This window comes from Orbicella franksi, chromosome 9, assembly GCF_964199315.1.
Source record: "Orbicella franksi chromosome 9, jaOrbFran1.1, whole genome shotgun sequence".
NCBI classification, from domain to species: domain Eukaryota; kingdom Metazoa; phylum Cnidaria; class Anthozoa; order Scleractinia; family Merulinidae; genus Orbicella; species Orbicella franksi.
In genome coordinates this window covers 11,244,966-11,264,417 of record NC_138153.1, presented here as the reverse complement: position 1 = coordinate 11,264,417, position 19,452 = coordinate 11,244,966, and the positions used below count along the sequence as shown (strand labels likewise).

Below are 19,452 nucleotides of genomic sequence, written 5' to 3'. Positions count from 1 at the left end.
AACTATGGCAGAAAGGATGGTTTAATGAGGTCTCAATAAACCAAGCCTTCTTCCATAGTACCATGCAAACTTCCATTCAGTTTTGATCAATTTCAGACTTCTAGTGATTCCCAGTTGTCACGTGGAATCGTGGCGGTAAGACGTGCGATAGCGAGCTCCTCAAATTTTAATACGTTTTTCTCTGAATGTCCATATTTCTTCTCAGTAGATCACTAGTTTTACTCGTTGAACATTAGATCTACGTGCCCCCCCCTCCCCACTCCCCACCTGCTTTACTCGTCTATTCACCCTTCATTTCGACGCGGCCAATCCTGCCACTCAGCCTTGTAGTCCAGTCCCATCCCCCCTTCGCGCAAACATGTTGTGGCAACGTTTTCTTTATACCAACACACAAACACAAATAAATAAACGTTTGTTTCACTCGTCACTGTATTTATTGTCAAGTATAATTTCCAGAGATTTGTTCTACAGTCTATTTACAGCTATTTCTACTTTTAGAATAACTCCCAAATTTGATAAACGTTATGCGCCAGAATTCAGAAACTTGGATTAAAGTTCTTTCGGCATCCCATAAGATCCCAGCGACTTCATAAGCGATCCTGAGCAAAGAAAAGAGAATCAAAAGTTACCAATGCTAATTATTCAAGCGTTGATATTAAATTCAATACTAGACAGCCACAAATATGTTGTGTAGGTATGGAATCCACTTTCGAGTCAGTTATTCAGTCAAGACAATATGGTTTGTTCGTCACCAATGATCGTTTTCGAAGTTTCAACGGAATGTGCTCTCTCATAGTTACGCACTTTTGCAGTAAAGCTGACCATACGATAGTATAAAGAGAACTAAAAGTCACACGTTTTCATTAACGTTTACTCTCACTGTGAATCCGAAATTTTCGTCATCATACCTATTAGGCAAAATGGCGTGTCCTCATTCTACGGTCATGAGCGCGTCACAATTTCAGGCCCCGCCTACACTACTTCAGAGAAATTTGAAAACGGTATTTTTACTCCGAAAACGCATCAAATATTTTCCGTCCACTCTACCCCGGAGAAATTTGAAAACGCAACAATCATCGTTCATTTCGGATTTGCGTTTAAGGAAGACTCGGCCAAGAAAATCACATGAATACCGTAACATCATCGTTTTCGAAATAATATATTAAGCTCCGTTTTCAGAATGCTTTCCGTCGATCCACACTAAAACGCAAAGCCGGCGTTTTCAAATTCCTCCGGTTTGAAGAGTGCTGTTTTCGAAAAGCTCCATTTTCGCGAAGGATTATTGTGAACGATAGGCCCAACCATATTTAGAGCTGCGTTTCCAAATTTCTCCGTCGTAGTGTGGACGGGGCCTCGGAGAATGCTCGAGAGCTCGTGCTATTCTCTGATTGGATAAAAAGCATCGTCAATCTTTCGTATAATGCAACGAAGATTTGCTACAAACGCTGTTCCTCGAAAAGGCTTGAAGGAGATGGAATAAATGAATGGGTCGTAGGTTTTTTTCTAGAGCATTGAATAACTCAAGAAAGTAGATAGACAAAGAGGTGAATAAGCAGTAGTGCATGTTTTCCTTACCAGTCGCTTACTGGCAGTCGTTTACTGAAGTTGAAGCTTTCTGTGCCGTCGTCGTGCCACCAGGACAAGATAGACATTCTGTGGCGCGAAATTTTGGTTGGTAGGTTCCGATGGGACACATCAAACAGTTCACAATACCAGATTCTTCCAGCATTGTGTACTCGCCTGGCTCACAGATTTCTGGTTAGAGACAGATTAGTTTTCAGTGTCGTGCCATCAAAAACAAAAATCGTAACCATTTAATAACTAAAAACAAGAATCTCGGATAGAATAGAAGATTGAAGAATTATTAATCTAGAGCTTCGACACATTGAAATTTATACTTCTTCTAGCACAAGAACTGTTCAGCTAGCAAAAACCTGAGCGATACGGGGTAACAAACGGTAAAACCTGAGATCGAGACTTGAAGGACTTTAGACTGCGAGACAGGGAGAAAAACACTAAAACGAGATTTCGTGACTCATCACACATAAAATTACGAGATTTCGATAATGGACCAACGTAACAACAACAGTTTCCAAGACCCTCGATACTCCACTCCTACATCACACATAACGGATATAAAGACAGGCTTACTGACCAAAACACTCGGTGAAGTTCCTTGCATGACCGCTCACAGTCCATGTACCCGCTGGGCAAGGGTCACAACTTAATTGTCCTGTACTATTCTGGAATGTTCCTTCCTGACAATTCTCGCAGATCTGACTGTCCCTGTTGTAATAAGTACCGGCGGGACACTCCACTGGTGGTAAAAGGAAAGAATGAAAGAATGAATAATACTGTCCAGAATAAATTATCTATTGGGTATTAGTAGAATTCTACTAGTATACTAATGCAAATGCTGTAATCGAATTGGCTGAGCCATTGAACACTATCAGCCATTAGTGTGCAGTAGGTGGAGGTCGTCTAGGAAATGGCGACACTTTTTTCGTTTTTCCAAAGTTTTAGAGGAACATTTTGACGCAAATGGATAATTAAATTCCCGAGAAGTCAAAATAAAGGACATTTTCGGTTTCTTGTCAGTTAAAAAAGTTGAAGTTATTGAAAAAAAAGATGCGCGCGCACACAACTTCAATTTTAAATGACAATTCAATCCGAGCGACCTTTTTCAGGCGCAAAGTTTATAATACGTCAAGAAATAATTGGAAGCCGTTATTTAAAGTAAAGTTTAGTAAGAATTCCTGTAACAACAGCATACCAAGTTGCATCGGAAATCTATGGCGGGTTCTTTTACTAGGGAATCACCTTAATTAGTTCCTGTTTTATATTTGGAACTTTCAAGAACGTTACAGAAAAAAAAACACTCCCATCCCCAAAGGCCCCGACCTCTTCTTCATCAACAATATATACGAACTCTTTCTCAGGCATGGGGTTAAGATTTTATCAAAGACACCTAATGTTGAATTTCCCAGTATCCCATAATATCCTGAGTTTTCTGAAAAAGGAACCTACCCATCCCTTTGGATACAGCCAAAACTATTGCAATCAGTATGAGAAAGCTGCGTTTTTGGCAAAAGCGTTACTCGCGTATGTGAGTTAAAGAAGCTCAGTCACCGTCGTTGTTTGAGTTATTTTGGCCGCAAACACAAATACCTTGAATTGAAAGAAACATGAAAATAGTAATTCACTAAGATGGAAAAACACCAAAGAGAGAATAATAAACCATGAAGGAACAAGGTTGGCTAAGGATGGAGAAAATTAACACGGATTACAAACGACGAACATGAAAAATTTAAGCTACACTTCTCAAAATGCGCAAACCGTGATGTAGCTCCTTTAAAACTTAAAACAACACACAGTCGTGAAGTCTTATTCAGAACGCCAACATGCCCTCGCTCCCAGCCAAAGCACAGCAAGCCTCAGTACGAAAAGTCGCATCTCTTTATTGCTTACCACAAACGGTTCTCTCCAATTCTGATTTGTTACCGGGCACAACAACCACGACTTTACCAACAGGACAGGCGGCGGAGCTGGCAGCGGCTGACACTGTCATTCCAGGCATATGTGCATCATTGGGAAAACTTTCCTTTACAAACTTTTCTAACGTGTCCAAATCCTCCATCATCTTTTTTAGCCTATCGAGCAAATCAAAACGATTAATGCACTGCTGATTGAGTAAAAAAAAATGTATAAAGAACGTTTACAACTTGACAATCTATTGATTACTTTTCCACAACTTTCTGTCATTTTTTGGAGAACTTTGGGATGCACTGGTAGACAATTGTTATCCACGCCTTCCTCAATTGGTGCATTTTCCTCGGCCAGTTACGCTACTACGCAGCTGTCAATAATATGTCAAAAGTCATCAAAAAGCAATGGTTTGCGCATAGCCCTGCAAGGCTTCTATTTTACAGTCACTGATTATTACAGCATTGCAAATGTAATGCATCTTACACAACACTGCAGGCACGATTAGTGCTCTAAAGATGATTTCCAGCCGTTCTGCGAAGTCTGGGAGCCTTCATGGTTGCATGAGTCTCACTCGATGGAATGTGAATCGATGCCCTGATTCTTTACAAACCTCTTACCTTATCTTTGAGGCATTTTAAATTCTCTCCCCAACAGTGTTTTAATTTTTTACAACCCCGAAGTTGGTTCATCAAGTGATGCCAGGAAGAATGAAGCACAAAGCTTCGCATCCATAATAGCGGTTGACATGAAACTTTGAATTTACTTCTTGCGAATTGTTACATTTAGTGACGTCTTCCGCGAATCAAAACCAAAAAAAGTAAACAAACTCCCGAGAGTGCGCAGAACGGGCTAGAAATCATCCTTCAATTTAAAAATGACATGAACAACAAAAACGATTGGGGCTACGTACTTGGCAGCTTCTACTTTGGGATCAGACGAAGCATTTTTGTCGTGGATCACAAAATCGAACGTGATGATTCGCTCACTGGAGTCCAGGTCTCTCCTTCGTCTGGAGTTTGTCCCGCAGTAGACTTTAACGTTTTCCACGACGCAGTCCTGGCCCTGACTGACGCTACACAACGCATAGTTGGCTAGCGGACTGTTTTTCACAGCATCCAGGAAGTTAAGTCGGATTCGCGTCAAGGCCTCTTGCTCGTCTGCGGAGCAAGAGCCTGTGTAAAACGTGAAATTCTTCTTTGCGGCATTCACGTTTTGCTCGGCTGTTGAAGAAGTTCAAAGGTGCTCTTCATTACCGCCTTGACAGTACAAGATTGTCTTTGTTACTGTTAAGGTGTAGGCATTATATGAAACGCCAAAAACAATGGGGTAGTGACGGACTGTTTACAGGGAGTAGCCTGTTGTGCAGGCGTAAAGAGGAAGGGGTAGACAGTCCCACCTCGCCCCGCTCTCCCTCTCTCTTCTTTCCCCGTTTTATGCCTGCTACGCAGTCTAGTACGGGCGTCGGGGTTAGAAGTTCAAGTGCCGCTCTGACCACTTACTCCATGGAGTTGGTTGTTTCACGGTAGTCCCAATTTCAACTCAGTTTCCAGGCCACGTTTGTAAACAGACGACTACTTCGCTCCCTGCAAGTTGGGTTTTTGTTAATCCGTCTTGTGCAGCCTTATGCCTTTCACACTAGCCGAAGGTAAATACAGGGTTATTATATTTTTTTACGCGTAATTCGACATTGGTCATGTTCCCAGAAGGTGGCAAAGGGCTTATGTGCGATACGTGTCTGAGGATCGAGGGCAAAAATTAGTCTATGAGGCGTCAATAGCAACTTAAAGACATGATTCGTAAATTCATCAAAGTATATGTGACCCGTAAATCTTTGTTAAAATTCGTGTGTTAAACAGGATTACAACTACCCTCCCCCCTACCTTCACTACCCTCTTCCCACAACTGACAACTACCCTTCAGACTTCATATGTCCATCTAAAATATGTTCTCACTGTGAAGAATGGTCCTCGCTAATTATAATCTATCGAAGATACAAATTTACTGGTCTTAAAGGGCGAAAGCCAAATTAAAGTATGCTCCCTATACCAAAACTTCTGCTTGCGACGTAAATTTTCTTTAATGCCAATACTTACGTGCGCAATCCGGCCAAGGTCGCTGACCTTTGGGCGTGACAGGAATTAGAACTTGCCCGTATAGAAGTTTGTTCCATGTGCCGTCCGATTGACACATGTACGTGTTCGGTGTTGCCTCATCAGCGAAGGCGTAGCCCTCCTTACACTGCACCACGCAAACCATTTCGTAAATCACACCGTTGGAATCCATTGTCTCTTTATTGCACGCCCTTACTCCGTACATAGGAGGGTCAAAGTAGGTACATGCGACCGCTGGAATGAGAAACACATGGAAAAGGATGGAACATAGTTAATAGGCCATTTTAAAGTTGTGCTTAGTTACGTTACCTGGCCAGGAATGCAAGCGAGGCTGGAGGTGACCTTGCTTTGATACAGACCTCTCTGCTTTTCTTATTTAAATGCCAACTAGTTAGCATAAGAACAACTTGATTTAGACAACAAAAGCTGTAAGGTCTGTATCAAAACAAGGTCACCTCCAGCCTCGCTGCCATTTAAAGGCCAGGTCACTAAGCAGAAAACTGTAAAATGGTCTGTTGAGGCGAATGCTTATGAAGCTTGACAAAGTTTTATGTGGTATATTTTAACCAGCTTTTTTGGTCTTGACCGTGCACAAGTCACAAAAGGCCACGTTCGATATATCAATATTCTAATAGGGCTCGGAGACTTTCAGGACAAATTTCTATATTAATGTTGTTTTCTTGTATCCAAGTCTCTTTTGGGAATCAAGAGATAAAAGAGATCCGAAAGCCTCGGAGCCATGTTAGAATGTTGATATATCGAACGTGGCCTACTGTTGTTCGCTCCTGACTGAGGAACTAACCAATAGAAACATGTTGGTTACGTAGTTATGTACAGTGCCTCTGTTTCAAGACGAGTCCTTGTGCAAACCTTTCATATAAAAATGAGTTTGTTTGCATGAAAATGAACCTTTACGCGGAACATGTTTTGATATGAAAGGTTTCGCGCTAAGACTCGTTTTGACACAGAGACAAAAGGCAACTCGGACATGGTCTATTTCCTCTATGAGACATACCTGCAGGGAATCATAGTAGTTGTATTTATCATCTTGAACTGGATATTTGTTTTGATGAATACAACTACCATGATTCCCTACAGGCGTGTCTCATAGAGGGAATAAGCCATTAAGTAATACATCAAACACGAGAGACAGTGTTCCATCGAGATATCCAAACACCGAGAATAGAGTTGAAAACACGACGCGCAGCGGAGTATTTTTGACGAAATTCGAGGTGTTTTGTTAGCCGATGAAACACTGTCTCGAGTGTTTGATATATCTTCTCAATCGAAAGAAAAACTAATTAAGGAGTAAACGGATAAGTAAAATCGTCAAAATCTATGCCAATTAAACCGGGTATCCAAACCTCCTTCACGGTTGTGATTATCTTTGTTTTAACTTGATGAATTATTAATGAGTTTGAGAACTATGGATGAGTGATCACGATTTTAAAAGGCGTCATAAAACATCGCACTGTCTCGTCGCAGAGCAAATTAAAATGCAGCAGTGGTGTGATGGGAACTGCGAAGTAAAAAGGTGGTGCACGAAAGGACACATATCATATAAAAACTTTTAACTTACGTCCAACTTCCACGAAGAATTCACAAGTGGCTTTATTTCCAGCCCTGTCGCTGGCCTCGTACAACACTTGATATCTACCCCAAGGGAAAATAGCACCCGGGTTTCTGTTACTAGTTATTAGTAGCTGTACCGGAGGCTTGTCGAAGTTGTCCTCGAACACTGGATAGACCCAAGTGACACGTATTTCATTTTGATCAGTTTGTTTCTTGATGTCTTTTGGACACGAGGACACACGAGGACGTTCTTGGTCTGAGAGTCAAAAGTTAAACAAGAAAGCGTTAACTTTGGTACATGTAAAAAGTGTGGACCCTATTAGTTTCTTTTAAGCTAAATACTCTTTGACACTCAAATAAAGTCATTCATTCATTCATTCGTTCGTTCGTTCGTTCGTTCATTCAATCGTTCGTTCGTTCATTCCTGCCTGCCATAAACTAACATGTGGAAACCTTCTACCACTACCTAATATCACAGTTGCACCTACTTACAATTACACTGCCCATATTTTTAACATTAATGTTTAATGAAAGAAAAACATTTCAGTTACCGTTAAAGAAAGGAAAAGCTAAAAGAGTAATCTAATTCCACAAAAGCAAAACAAAGATGACAAATAAAAATTAATTCATTATTTCAACCGTATAATTTATCATACTAAACTCAGCCCGAGAGAGCCACTTACCAGAAACAGTTATTTTGAGAGTACAGGTGGAAGTTAGGCCAGCAGCATCTGTTGCAGTGTATTTCACTTCATGTGCAACTGAACTGACTGCGAACTCTTTACTCTCCGCGCCTGCGTCATTAGTGATTGTAGGCGACTGACCGCTATTATCGGAGGCACTTGCCTTGGGAATGCATATCTTTGCTGTCGGTTTTCCGGGATCATTGGGAACGGAAATGGCGTTTGGACACGTGATTGACGGAGGACGAATGTCTAAATGTTACATTGGAAAGCGAGTGAGTCAGATCACAACCGAGAGTAGTATTCACTCGTGATTCTGGTTTATAGAACTTAACACAATCGATCTGTTTACGACATTACAAAGGGGTCGAGGTAGATAAGGAGGTAAAGAGGTCTAAGAAGTAAAATTTCTCGGTTAGGCAGGTGGCCTCGTCAGCAACGTGGCTGGTATTCATGAGGCCCTTATGATAAAAGAAAAAAAAATATTAAAATACAATTTGTAAACGGTAAAACCATTTAATGGTTAAAAACAGTGAGAAAAACTACGGAGTGAAGAAGTGACCTCCCAATAAATTCTTAAAAGGGAAAAAGTATGTCTACAGGGTACAGTGTTAGAAAGGGCTGAACTAGAGAATTTTAAAAAGCATGCGTTCAAAGACAAGGTTAGTTTTAGGAAATGGATGTGTGCTTTTTACCGTGGAACTAAGTCGGGCGAACTTTAAGTCTGGGCGTTTTACAGTTTGCTATTAATTCAACCCACGAGAACATGACAAGGGTTAAGCACGTTAAAGTCAAATCATGTAAAACGCACCTTTACAATATGAACTCCATGGCGTAGACCACTGACCAGTCGCTAGACACTCGCGGCTGTCTGGTCCTTCCAGCTGAAAACCATTAACGGTGTCACACCGAAGTAGGCAAATAGAAGGACACGTTTGGGAGTTGGCTCGACAGTCATCTCGGTCCCAGCTTCCATGGGCCGGATTTGGCAGCGCAGTACAAGTGACGACTAAGTAGAAAAGTAGAAACGAAATGAGCTAAGTTTTGCTTGATGTTTCCGTTGCATAAATTAGTTGAATTATGACTGTTCTGCCAATACACAAATTAAGAGCATAAAAGTAAAACCAAGGCGAGGAAGAACAAAAAGAGTAAAGGAGGCCATATTGTGGAGCAATTGATCATGGATTGAAACAGATATTGAAATAACTATTACTACAGAAAACGCAAACCCAAAAGTAACAGCAAGAAGAAGATGAAGCACCCAAACAGCAGCAGCAGTAGTAGTGGTAGTAGTAGCAGCAACAACAAGAATAACGACAACAACAGCAACAACAGCAAAAACTACAATAACAACACCAGCAGCACAACAATGACAACAACAACAACAACGACAACAGCAGCAACAAAAACTACAATAACAACAACAGCAACAACAGCAAAAACTACAATAACAACACCAGCAGCACAACAGTGACGACAATAATAACAGCAGCAGCAAAAACTACAATAACAACAACAGCAGCAGCAACTGCAAAAACTACAATAACAACAACATCAGCAACAACAGCAAAAACTACAATAACAACAACAGCAGCAACGATGACAACAGCAATAACAACAGTAGCAGCAAAAACTACGATAACAACAACAGCAGCAGCAACAATGACAACAATAACAACAACAGCAGCAGCAAAAACTGCAATAACAACAACAGCAGCAGCAACAACGACAACAACAATAACAACAACAACAGCAGCAGCAGCAACAAAAACAATAACAATAACAACAGCAATAATAACAACAACAGCAGTAGCAACAACAACCGTGAACAGCAGTAGCATCAGCATCAGCAATAAAAATAACAACAACATCAGCAACAGCGACAACAACAACATCAGCAGCAACAACAACCATAGCAACAACAAAACATAAAACATCAAGAGCAAAAACAGCAGCAGCCAAGCTGCAACGATAACGATAATAATGAAAGCAACAACAGAAACAACTACAAAAACACAAACAATATTAACAAAATACACTGATAAAGACAACTCCGACATCAGATCCCTAAAAGGGATTATAATATTTAGCTTGAAGGACAAAGGTTCCTCTCTTACTCTTTTCTCTAGTTTCAGTCTGAGGAGATGCGCATGTCTGCGGTCCCACACCGTTACAATTGTCCTGTCTGTCGGTGTATAACCAAGTTAGTGCATAGCTCCGGGTACGCTGCTGAGAGGCGCAGTGACTTGCACTGACAGGTGAGGGCAGATCAGCCCAGGAACTCCACGACCCCAGTGAGCATGATGCATACTTGCACGAGCCTGTAGAAAAGGAAAATTACGTTTGTCTTGAAATTTATTTCTTTCAGTTATGTAATTTTAGAGAGTTTCAGAAACCATGACGGCGACGCCGAGGACAACGTTGATTAAAATATGAATTTTTATTTTACTTGCGACTCTCGCGTACTCTAAAATCATTTACATTGTTTATTACTGTCAAAACTCTCAGCAAACTAAACCTGGAACACAGCTATAAATTTGAAATAGAAATTTAAACAAAAATTAGCCGTTGTGGCTCACGTTCTCTAAACAACGCAGAATTTGGTCATTTCATGTTGTTGTTTTGCAGAGGAGCGCAAAGAAATGTACCAAGAATTATAACGCACGTGCACAGCCAATGTATTGCTCATTAAATCTCTTGTTTAGTGACGTTCCCGTCGTGTATTTTTTTTTTTCAACTTCCTATTCAAATACGATAGACAGCGCTGCATCACATTTCTAAAAACTCTGAATTTAAGAGAGTTGAAAATGCAACACACAGCGGTGCATATTTGACGAACTTCGAGGTCTTTGAATATGTCATAGTACTCCGTATGTTCGATCTATCTTTGCAAAGGAGGGTTGAGATCGTAGAAATCTATGCTTGTTGTAAACTGAACTTACACCAATCCCTGTAGTTGTACTGCCTTGATCCACACGAGCTCGGGATGCCGTTACAATTGCCTTCTCGCACATCATACTTGGTGTGTTGATTGTAGTCGCGGTAACGGCTCTGACGTCCGCATGTCCCTTGAGCTATTGATCCTGTCCAACTAGACCAACCATGGAAGGGGCAGTAGTAAGCATTCGTACAAGAGCCTGCAGTGTAATACCGTGTTATTAAGATGAAGCCTTATGGAAGATTTTGATTGCGAAGATGATTTGTACAACTAGCAATTAACATTAAATTGCTGACATTGCAACGCAAAATGTCTCTTTTTTTTTGTTTGGTTGTAATTAAGTTTCTGAAGACCTACAGGTTCATAGTTTCGGCGCTAAACTCAGATTTTCTGTTGGAACGGCTAGGAGTATTACTAGAAGTTTATTCGATGTACACACCGTTCGTCACCTAAGGAGACCTAACGGCAAGTGCTTTAGACTCCGCATTGCTCAGTCACGGCTCGTGCCCAACCAGGCACTTTACTCTCAAAGTTCCATTCTCCACCCACTTTTATTTATTATAGTTAGGAATTTTTAAATCATTGTAATTATATATATACATATATACATTTTTTGTAACTTTTTATTGTCCATACTTTGTACTATACTTAGTTATTTGATAATTACTCGTAGATTTTTAGCACAGAGGGCCACTAGTTTATCAGTTTATACCGTCGTTTGTCACTCTCTCTAAATAAAGTTGATTGATTGATTCACCCACGTATACAAAATGAGTGTCGGAAAACTGTTGGGGCAATCCGACAGTGACGTTTGAGAGTAACCTGGGATGGACCATCTTATCCAGAGAGCGCAGTCAGCTCAAATGTTCCTCGAAATGTTCAAAATATTTCCAATTTCTGGAGCCGAGGAACAGCAATTATGTTATTTTACACGACCAAAAGAGTTTGTGTTAGAGGACAGTATTTTATAATGTTACAATTTTTACGCTGTCTGTTGCATCTGCTCTCGGAATATCATCGACAGTCCTGCAGATTCCAGAGATTCTGGCACCAGATTTATTCCTCACTTTCGACGATTGTTATAATGTACTACTAAATAGGTAGAACGTTGTGCGTTTATTGATACCGTAAAACGGGAATTTTGTTTAGAAGATATAAACTATACTCTTTAAGGGGTTACAGACGTTTTAGTAATCAACCCAAGTGAAACATGTTTTCATAAAATTAAATATTTCTATTGATAACTGATTTTAAACGAAGGAAAATTGTAATACTTTAATAAAAAGGCTAAACGTGACATGGAGAGGTTATCGACCCATAAAACCTGATGCTTTATGCAAATTTAGTAATTACAGCAGAAACACCGCAAAACGTTTTGTTAGCACAAGTTATTTCATTTGTATAAATCTAAACACAGCCGTACCTTAAAAGACTTTGCGGTTTGTTTTCAACATAATTTAGTATTTAAATGACCTAATAAGCGGAAATGTTACTGTTGTAGAAACCGAAATGCATGTATGTTTTCTTGAGCCTTAGAAAATTACTCGGTTTGACGTGCAGTACATCTGAAGTTACATGAATGCTGAAAGTTTTATCGGGACAGCCGTATAACCTACCTATTTCTATTCGTATTAATATGACAACTTACACACTCTATGACAGTTGTGTTTACTTTTGTATTAACAGGTGCAAGAGGAATTTGCATCGAAAATTATTTCTGTTACGCCGAGATCTGAAGCGGCAAATATTACAGCAAAAGTCAGTTTGAATACCAGTGGCTGTAAAATCATACGTTTTGCCAAAAGACTCCAGCTATTGTAAAATAACTCACCTACTAAAGCACTTTTAGAAATGTGACGTTTCATTGACGTCATTTGGAGGAATTCAATTTCTCCAAACGACGGTCTGCGCAAAGACATAATGAATAGCACGGAACTTCCATGAAATTACAGTGTAATTAATGAAATTATAATGAGAAAATAAAAGCGAATTTTGAAAAGAGGATAATTTCCTACGTTCGTTTTATGATTGGTGAAGGATCGCCTTTACAAAGTGCAAAACGGCAACTTTGATTCGTGAATCCATAATTAAATGTCGTTAAACTATCGTTTTCGATCGATACATCGTCTTGCTAAAAACATTTTTCTGCTTTAACATTTTTTTGGAAGTAATGTTTGAGCCAATTAGATTGAGGAAAAAGTTTCAGTTACAAAAAGTAAGTGTTGTCTTGCTAAACTTCCTGGTTAAAACCTGATACAATAATGCCCCCTTTTCTCATCGTTATCACTGGGGGTGGGGGGGGGGGAAGGGGGGGGTGGGGTGGGGAAGTACACCCAGAAAAGTTGGGTGAGGTTGTGCGGCCCACTTCCCAAAACCGTTACCCTATTTATGACCGAAATCTGCGATTTTCCTTACCCTATTTATGACCTGGCCAAAAATTCGATACGATATTAATGACCGTTGCGGCTGGCGTAGTGTCCTTAAACTTAAGTTATGGAGGGATTTGTTGACGTTCTTATTGATAATGATGAAGAAGTAGCTTCTTCTAAGAAACATACCCAATTCAAAATTAGAGCGCTAAAACCATACCTTATTTAAGACCAAAAGGGCCAAAATCAATACCCTATTTATGACGAAAACGACTGAAAAACCCTACCCTTTGGGGTCGCACATACCTATATATCCCATATAAGGGAGTACACCCCAGGGGTTATTACGTTCCCTTTCACAGGCGATCGCTTTCTACGAGAAAAATCCTCCGGCTATCTCCAGCCACCGCGATCCATCGACGGTAAACGTCGCTACTGATAAAGTGCAATTCGGGCTTAGACTTCCCCCACCTCTAAAGATTTGGTTTATGCGCCTGACTTCTAGTCTAGTTAGCATGTTTTAACATGTTTTGTCTGTTATAACCGATTAGGTTATGGTTCGTTCCTTTTAAGGTGGTCTTAATATTTAACAGGTTTAACTTCAAAATTGTTCGAAGAACTTGTTGTCGCAAAAATATTTCTCTGTGTCTCCGGAGAAATGTTTGAGCTCCCGAAAAATTTGAATAAAAATGGAATACCATCAAGTTGACTGAACGCAAAAGTTTCGTCTGAAAAGTTGCCATATTCTGTGAAGATTTATGATTAACATCAACGCCATGCCCAATTTCTGTTGTCATACTTACACATAGTTCTATACTGAGTTGAATGACTGCACAATGAAGGCGCTGGGCACGAACCCGAGCCATGGTGAGTCGTATAAATGTGGTGTGCATTACGGTGCTGATTCACGCAGTGTCCTGTAGAAATGCCGGGACCCCAATCGTTCCTCCATTCGTGACTGCACGTTTGCCACGAGCAAGGCGGCGGCGGCGGCGGCGGTGATCCACCTCCACAAGAAAACACACCGCCGAGGGCGTTGGCGAGAACGAGGAAGGACAAGACTTGTGTAAGCGTCATTTCGTTGAGAAAGGAGCGTTCTAAACTCGGTATGAAATATTTTGCGAATGAATGCCACGGATTTTATTTTCATTTGCGTGTTGGCTTGAATGACAGTTAGAGATATGGAAATTTTAATGAATTTACACAGCTGTTGTACGGAAAGATTCTATGTTACCCTGGCGATTGTTTAAAGGAAAGGATTTTACGTTAATTGGCATTAACGACGCCGAAAGCTTGACACTAATATGGAACAATTGGATTCGTTCGGGCATTCTCGAACGCAAATACACACAATAATAGATTTTATACACTGAATGCAAATATGGCGGACCGCTCGGTTGTCACCCGGGACGAGTCGCATTCAAGCGAGGCTAGTCAGGCTTTGATGTTTTGTTTTGACAGAAAAGTGTTGCTTCGCCGTCGATCTGGTCTGTTTTTGTTTCGCCCTCCCTATAAGTTGTTTTGTTCGTGAATGCCACCAGAAGGGATTGAAATCTTCCACAGCAGAGAAAGTGGCAGTCATGCACATGCTCTGTAGCCTAGCCCCCAGGCTTTCTCTTCCAGTCGTCGGCGAGCACGAAGTACTCGTAAGGACCTGTGAACGGATTTTTGGTGACGCCCTTAAAATTTGCGCAAGCCATGTTCATAGGCCGGAAGAGACGCGGAGAAAGAACGCCTGACTACTGAGCTGGGTATTACGACTTAATCGATTTGTAAATAAACAGTAAATTTGATGATCATGGAGTAGCCAGTTTTCATCCCCTTCACACTAGGGCGATTAAGTATCAGAAAGCGTTTCCCAATGGGTGAGGCAGAGCTAAAGACTAGACTGGAGTAGCTTCACAATGACATGTTTACAGGTTTGGATTTTTGTATACTCATATTCAGGTTGCTCTACCCAGTGAAATGGACTTTTGATGTCGTGTCACGCTGAGACTAACTTAAGTTGCGTCAACAGCTTATAAGGAATTCGAATTTACGAGGAGAATTTCTCATCTGCAATGAAACAATTAACCTTTCTTTGTTAAGTAATTTTGCATGGTATTTCGTCACCAAAAGTCACAAATTCGGTCGAGTGTTGAATTTCCGAGAAAAAAAGCACGTCCAGTTATTTGGCTAAGGAATGCACTATTCAAGTATAAAGCTTCCGACTTATTTACCCGTAGTTATTTTACCATGTAACGATAAAACAAATAGCCGTATTGTATGGGAAAGGATAAAAATACATTACACCGTGACATTAGTTTTGTCGAGGTAACAGAACATTATTTATGGTGCTGCAATTATTGTTGACAGCCTTGGAATTCTCAGTCGCCAGCGATAAAAGAAGAATAAGGAGAAACTTTGCCCCAGCTGAACAAAAAAACTCCGTTTCTCTACGGTAAAGAACTTAGAGTTTGCTTGCATCATAATCTCCCCATGAAATCATGATGAGAATGTCATGTTACTCTACAAGTTACTTTGGACTTGCCAGTTGTTTAAATATTATTTCGCTGACTATGTTTGCTTTTAGTTTTTGTAACTCCTCTCTTTCCTGTGTATTAGTTCAATGTAATTTATGTTCGCTTTTCCTGTTCCTTTCCATTATCTGTGAATAAGCAGGGAACAAATCGAAAGCTCTGCAATTTTGGCTGCTATACATATTGTTCTTCTGTTTTCTGCTTTTCTTATCTCTGTAATTAAAATGTGCGAATAAAGATTTGATTTGACATAGCCACAGGATTAGAAGTTTTAGGCATTACAGGATGCTTCGTAAGTTTGGTTAACGTTGAATAATTCTCGGCTCTTTTTTTTTTTTCGTTTTGTTTAAAATGAACTGTAGGCGGTCTGTAACTCATTAGCTGTGCTAACACGATGAGCTTTTTTATGTACTATGTTAATTGTGGTCTACTAGCTAATAGAATCGATGGAGGTTTCTCCTTTGGAAATCGTTTCCTCCTGCGTAACACAAAGGTAATCGCAATTTACTCTGGTACATTTAACTAATAATTTCACTCGCATTTATATGTTACAAAGTTAACTTGAAAGCAAAATACATACATATAAATATATATAAGTATTACATATCAATGGATAGATTTCGTAGGAATATTGGGATCGCTACTCCCGACCTTGTATAGTGGTTACTCTAGTTTTGGACTTAAAAAGATCTTTTGTTGGCATAGCCGTTTCCTTAAACCCTAACTATAAGATAAAGGGACTTATGGTAGAGTTTCGAAAAAATTATCTAGAGTAATCGATCCAAACTTACACAATGTTCTGGACTGTGATTGAGGACTGCATGGTGATGGCGAAGGACACGATCCCTTGCCGTTGTGTTTGGATGTGATGTGATGCCCATTACGGCGCTGATTCACACATTGTCCCGTAGGGACACTGGGACTCCAATCGTTTCTCCATTCAAGGCGACACGTGGTCCATGAACAAGGCTTTGGCCCGCCTCCACAAGACAACACGGAGACTAGCGCATTAGCGAGAACGAAGACGCTCAAAATTCCTAGAGATAGGGCCATTAAATCGATTGGTAAACCGCTGTGCTTTTAAGGAGGAGAATGAAAGACATTCAGACCTGCATTCAAGCAAGTTTTTTTTTTGTCAGCTGTTGTTTGGAATAAGTGACGGCTGTGGATACCCAGGGGTACGGATCCTGTACACAGCTGTTACGGAGGAAGATGTTTGTGGTCCTTGGAACAACAATCAATGTTTCGCTAAATCGATTCCATCAGTTGCGGTTTCAGCAAAAATCCGGCACAACACAATACAGCCACAGTCACCATTGTTTCAATCATTGACTGGGTCCATGAATTCAGTTCAACACACCGGATTTTCCATTTACATCAATGTAACTTTGTTCCACTCGTTGCGCATGGCAAGGGTAGCACCTTTTATCGTTTAACCTTTGTGGAGCCTGTTTGTTCGTTTGCTCACCAGTGTCAAAATCATTTAAGAATCGTTCTGTTTGTTTTCTAACGGTTACATTGTGCACCGATAACAGAAGCCTACACGAAAACACATAGGAATTGCACAATTTTCGATATCATTCACAAATTTCTAAGCCAGCTATAGAGCAATTTCAAGTTGATAGGATTTTCAGGCAACGGTGAAATAAAAGACAATATGTGGAAGAACATTGACTGCTAGCCGTTAAAAATCTGAGTTACATTCAAGGTAGGTGTCGGCTGATGCTTGGTTCGTGGGGTGTGCAAACGTATTCAAGACTCGTAAACCTCAGGAATGACGACTTTGGTAGCACGTATGAAGGGAAAAAATCTTGAAAAAAATATAACTGTCATCATACTTACGACACGGAAAAGAACGACCTTCGTTAGTCTAAGATTGGTAAATTGCTTTAATACTCTGTTACATAGTGGACATGCTTTTTGTTTGGCGGATTCCTTAGTCTCCATTACCCAATTGTGGTATTACTTGAATGAATACTCTGATGTGAACTCATTCCATTTTTTCGTAATTACGACAACATTGCCGCTTTTCTCGCCCTCTGTTTACTCATTTTCGTTACCTGAACTTTATCACCCTCCTTAAATGTTTTGAATTTCTTGGTTCATTAGACGCCAAAATAATGCATCTCTTTTCGAGGGATGACAAGCATTTTCACATGGCCACTTCTACGAGAACGGTTCTTTCTGTAACGGTGGCATGGGATCATTTAAGGCAAATTTCTTCACATTTTCGTTTGATTCCGTTACGAGATGGTAGAGGCTTTGGAAAGGTAATCATTGTGTACCACAACCTCCTCACCTTCTGCTGTTAAATACTGTAGCGCGGGCTTGGGAGCAGCATATGGATATTAGCGGCGTTCAATTGGTGTCCAAGAGGTGACTTTGTAATTCCTTTTTACAGGAACACCGTCCGACTGACGGAAGTAAAGATACTGACCAAGTCATTCGCAGGAAATCGTAGACTTTCTTTCCTTCAGCGACGGGGAACAAACGCAAACCTGTTACATCGGATGTGGCTCCCACGAAGAATTCCATCCGTGTCTTTCGCAGTAAATCATTACAGGTACGCATGCGCGCATAAATCATAGTAGGAATGAAAGTAAGACTGTCCTTTCTACAATACTACACGCACTAAATACCCGTCCATGCTAAGCCGGACTGAGGAATTTGAAAACATAATAATCGCCCGTCATTATGGATTTGTGTTTGAAGACCACTCGATCAGGGAAATCACATGATTATTGTGACGCCATACTTTTCGGAAAGCTGCGTTTTCAAAATGTTTTCCGTCCTCACGAAACGAAACGCCGGCGTTTTCAGATTCCTCCGGTTTGAAGAACGTTTTCAAAAAGCTCCGTTTTCGTGACGGATTAGTGTGAAGGCAGGGCCTATTTACCGTAGAAATAAGGCTGCGTTTCGAAATTGTTCCGGCGTAATGTGGACGCTGCCTAAACGTAATTAGGGAGCTTAAGAAAACCACGACGGCAACGCCAACGCCGCTAAACAAAAGGTTTAATGAGGAGAACAATGTCTGTGCACGTGCGCTATAATTCTTGGTACATTTCTTTGCCGTCCTCTGCAAAACAACAACGTGAAAGGACTAAATTCTACGTTGTCTGGAGAACGTGATCCATGAGGGCTAATTTTTTTAAATTTTTAGCGGAGCCCCATACTCATATAGGAAAGAAAAGGAAACCCACGAGTTGATTTTCTCATGGTTATCATGGCTAGCGGTATTGCTCGCGGGCGCGTACGTACGACGGCGACGACGACGACGACGACGACGACGACGACGACGACGGAGTCGCGCAACATGGCGGCCATACTCTAAATACACCTTTTGCTGTTCATTTACAGAAAATAAACATTCATTTGTGTCCAAATTTCTTTTTTTATGGTCAATAAACACAATTAACACCAATATGACCTTCATTTGCGCGTAAGGAACGTTCAAGAATAACATTTACATATGCATTAACATTCAAAATCATCAAAAGAAAAACAATACCTTCATTTGACATTCATTGACTGTAAATGTATTTTCATTTTGGTTGAAATAAAATTCGTTGTCTCGAAACGACAATCATTTACACTTTAGGACAATCAGTTTTCAACAAAAGACTTTCAATAACACAATTTGCATGAGAACTCACAATCAATTGCATTATTATGCAACCATATCCATGAAGGTAACAACCTTAGTGCGGTAAGACAAACATTACCGTGTTTTCACCAAACGTTAAGAGAAAACAATCGCTCATTCGGGCAGTTCTT

The 19,452-nt window shown here is 40.4% G+C and overlaps 1 protein-coding gene across 2 annotated transcripts; it reads right to left on the bottom strand.

The window, feature by feature from the left end:
- Positions 1-504: 504 nt before the first annotated feature.
- Positions 505-18,539, bottom strand: LOC145498115 (sushi, von Willebrand factor type A, EGF and pentraxin domain-containing protein 1-like). Of its 2 annotated transcripts, none has more exons than XM_081477989.1 (12): positions 16,470-18,539; positions 10,795-10,989; positions 9,970-10,173; positions 8,664-8,861; positions 7,853-8,104; positions 7,177-7,425; positions 5,580-5,831; positions 4,397-4,706; positions 3,469-3,650; positions 2,156-2,317; positions 1,576-1,755; positions 505-599 (listed from the first exon to the last, which is right to left on the bottom strand). In XM_081477989.1, exons 1-11 carry the CDS (start codon positions 16,729-16,731, stop codon positions 1,583-1,585), a joined length of 2,439 nt encoding a protein of 812 aa, XP_081334115.1. In that variant the 5' UTR covers positions 16,732-18,539; the 3' UTR covers positions 505-599; positions 1,576-1,582. The 2 variants fall into 2 exon arrangements, with proteins under 2 accessions (XP_081334115.1, XP_081334114.1); XM_081477988.1 differs by lacking the exon at positions 16,470-18,539 and adding an exon at positions 13,963-15,184.
- Positions 18,540-19,452: the final 913 nt, after the last annotated feature.

What these genes read in the sequence shown, in the direction of transcription:
- LOC145498115 (XM_081477988.1), bottom strand. Translation starts at nt 14,236, where the DNA reads ATGACGCTTACACAAGTCTTGTCCTTCCTCGTTCTCGCCAACGCCCTC. An exon ending in ACCTTGGCCGGATTGCGCAC is followed by an intron (nt 4,707 to 5,579) that starts GTAAGTATTGGC and finishes CTTCTTCAACAG; the next exon opens with CCGAGCAAAACGTGAATGCC. An exon ending in GAACTTCACCGAGTGTTTTG is followed by an intron (nt 1,756 to 2,155) that starts GTCAGTAAGCCT and finishes GTCTCTAACCAG; the next exon opens with AAATCTGTGAGCCAGGCGAG.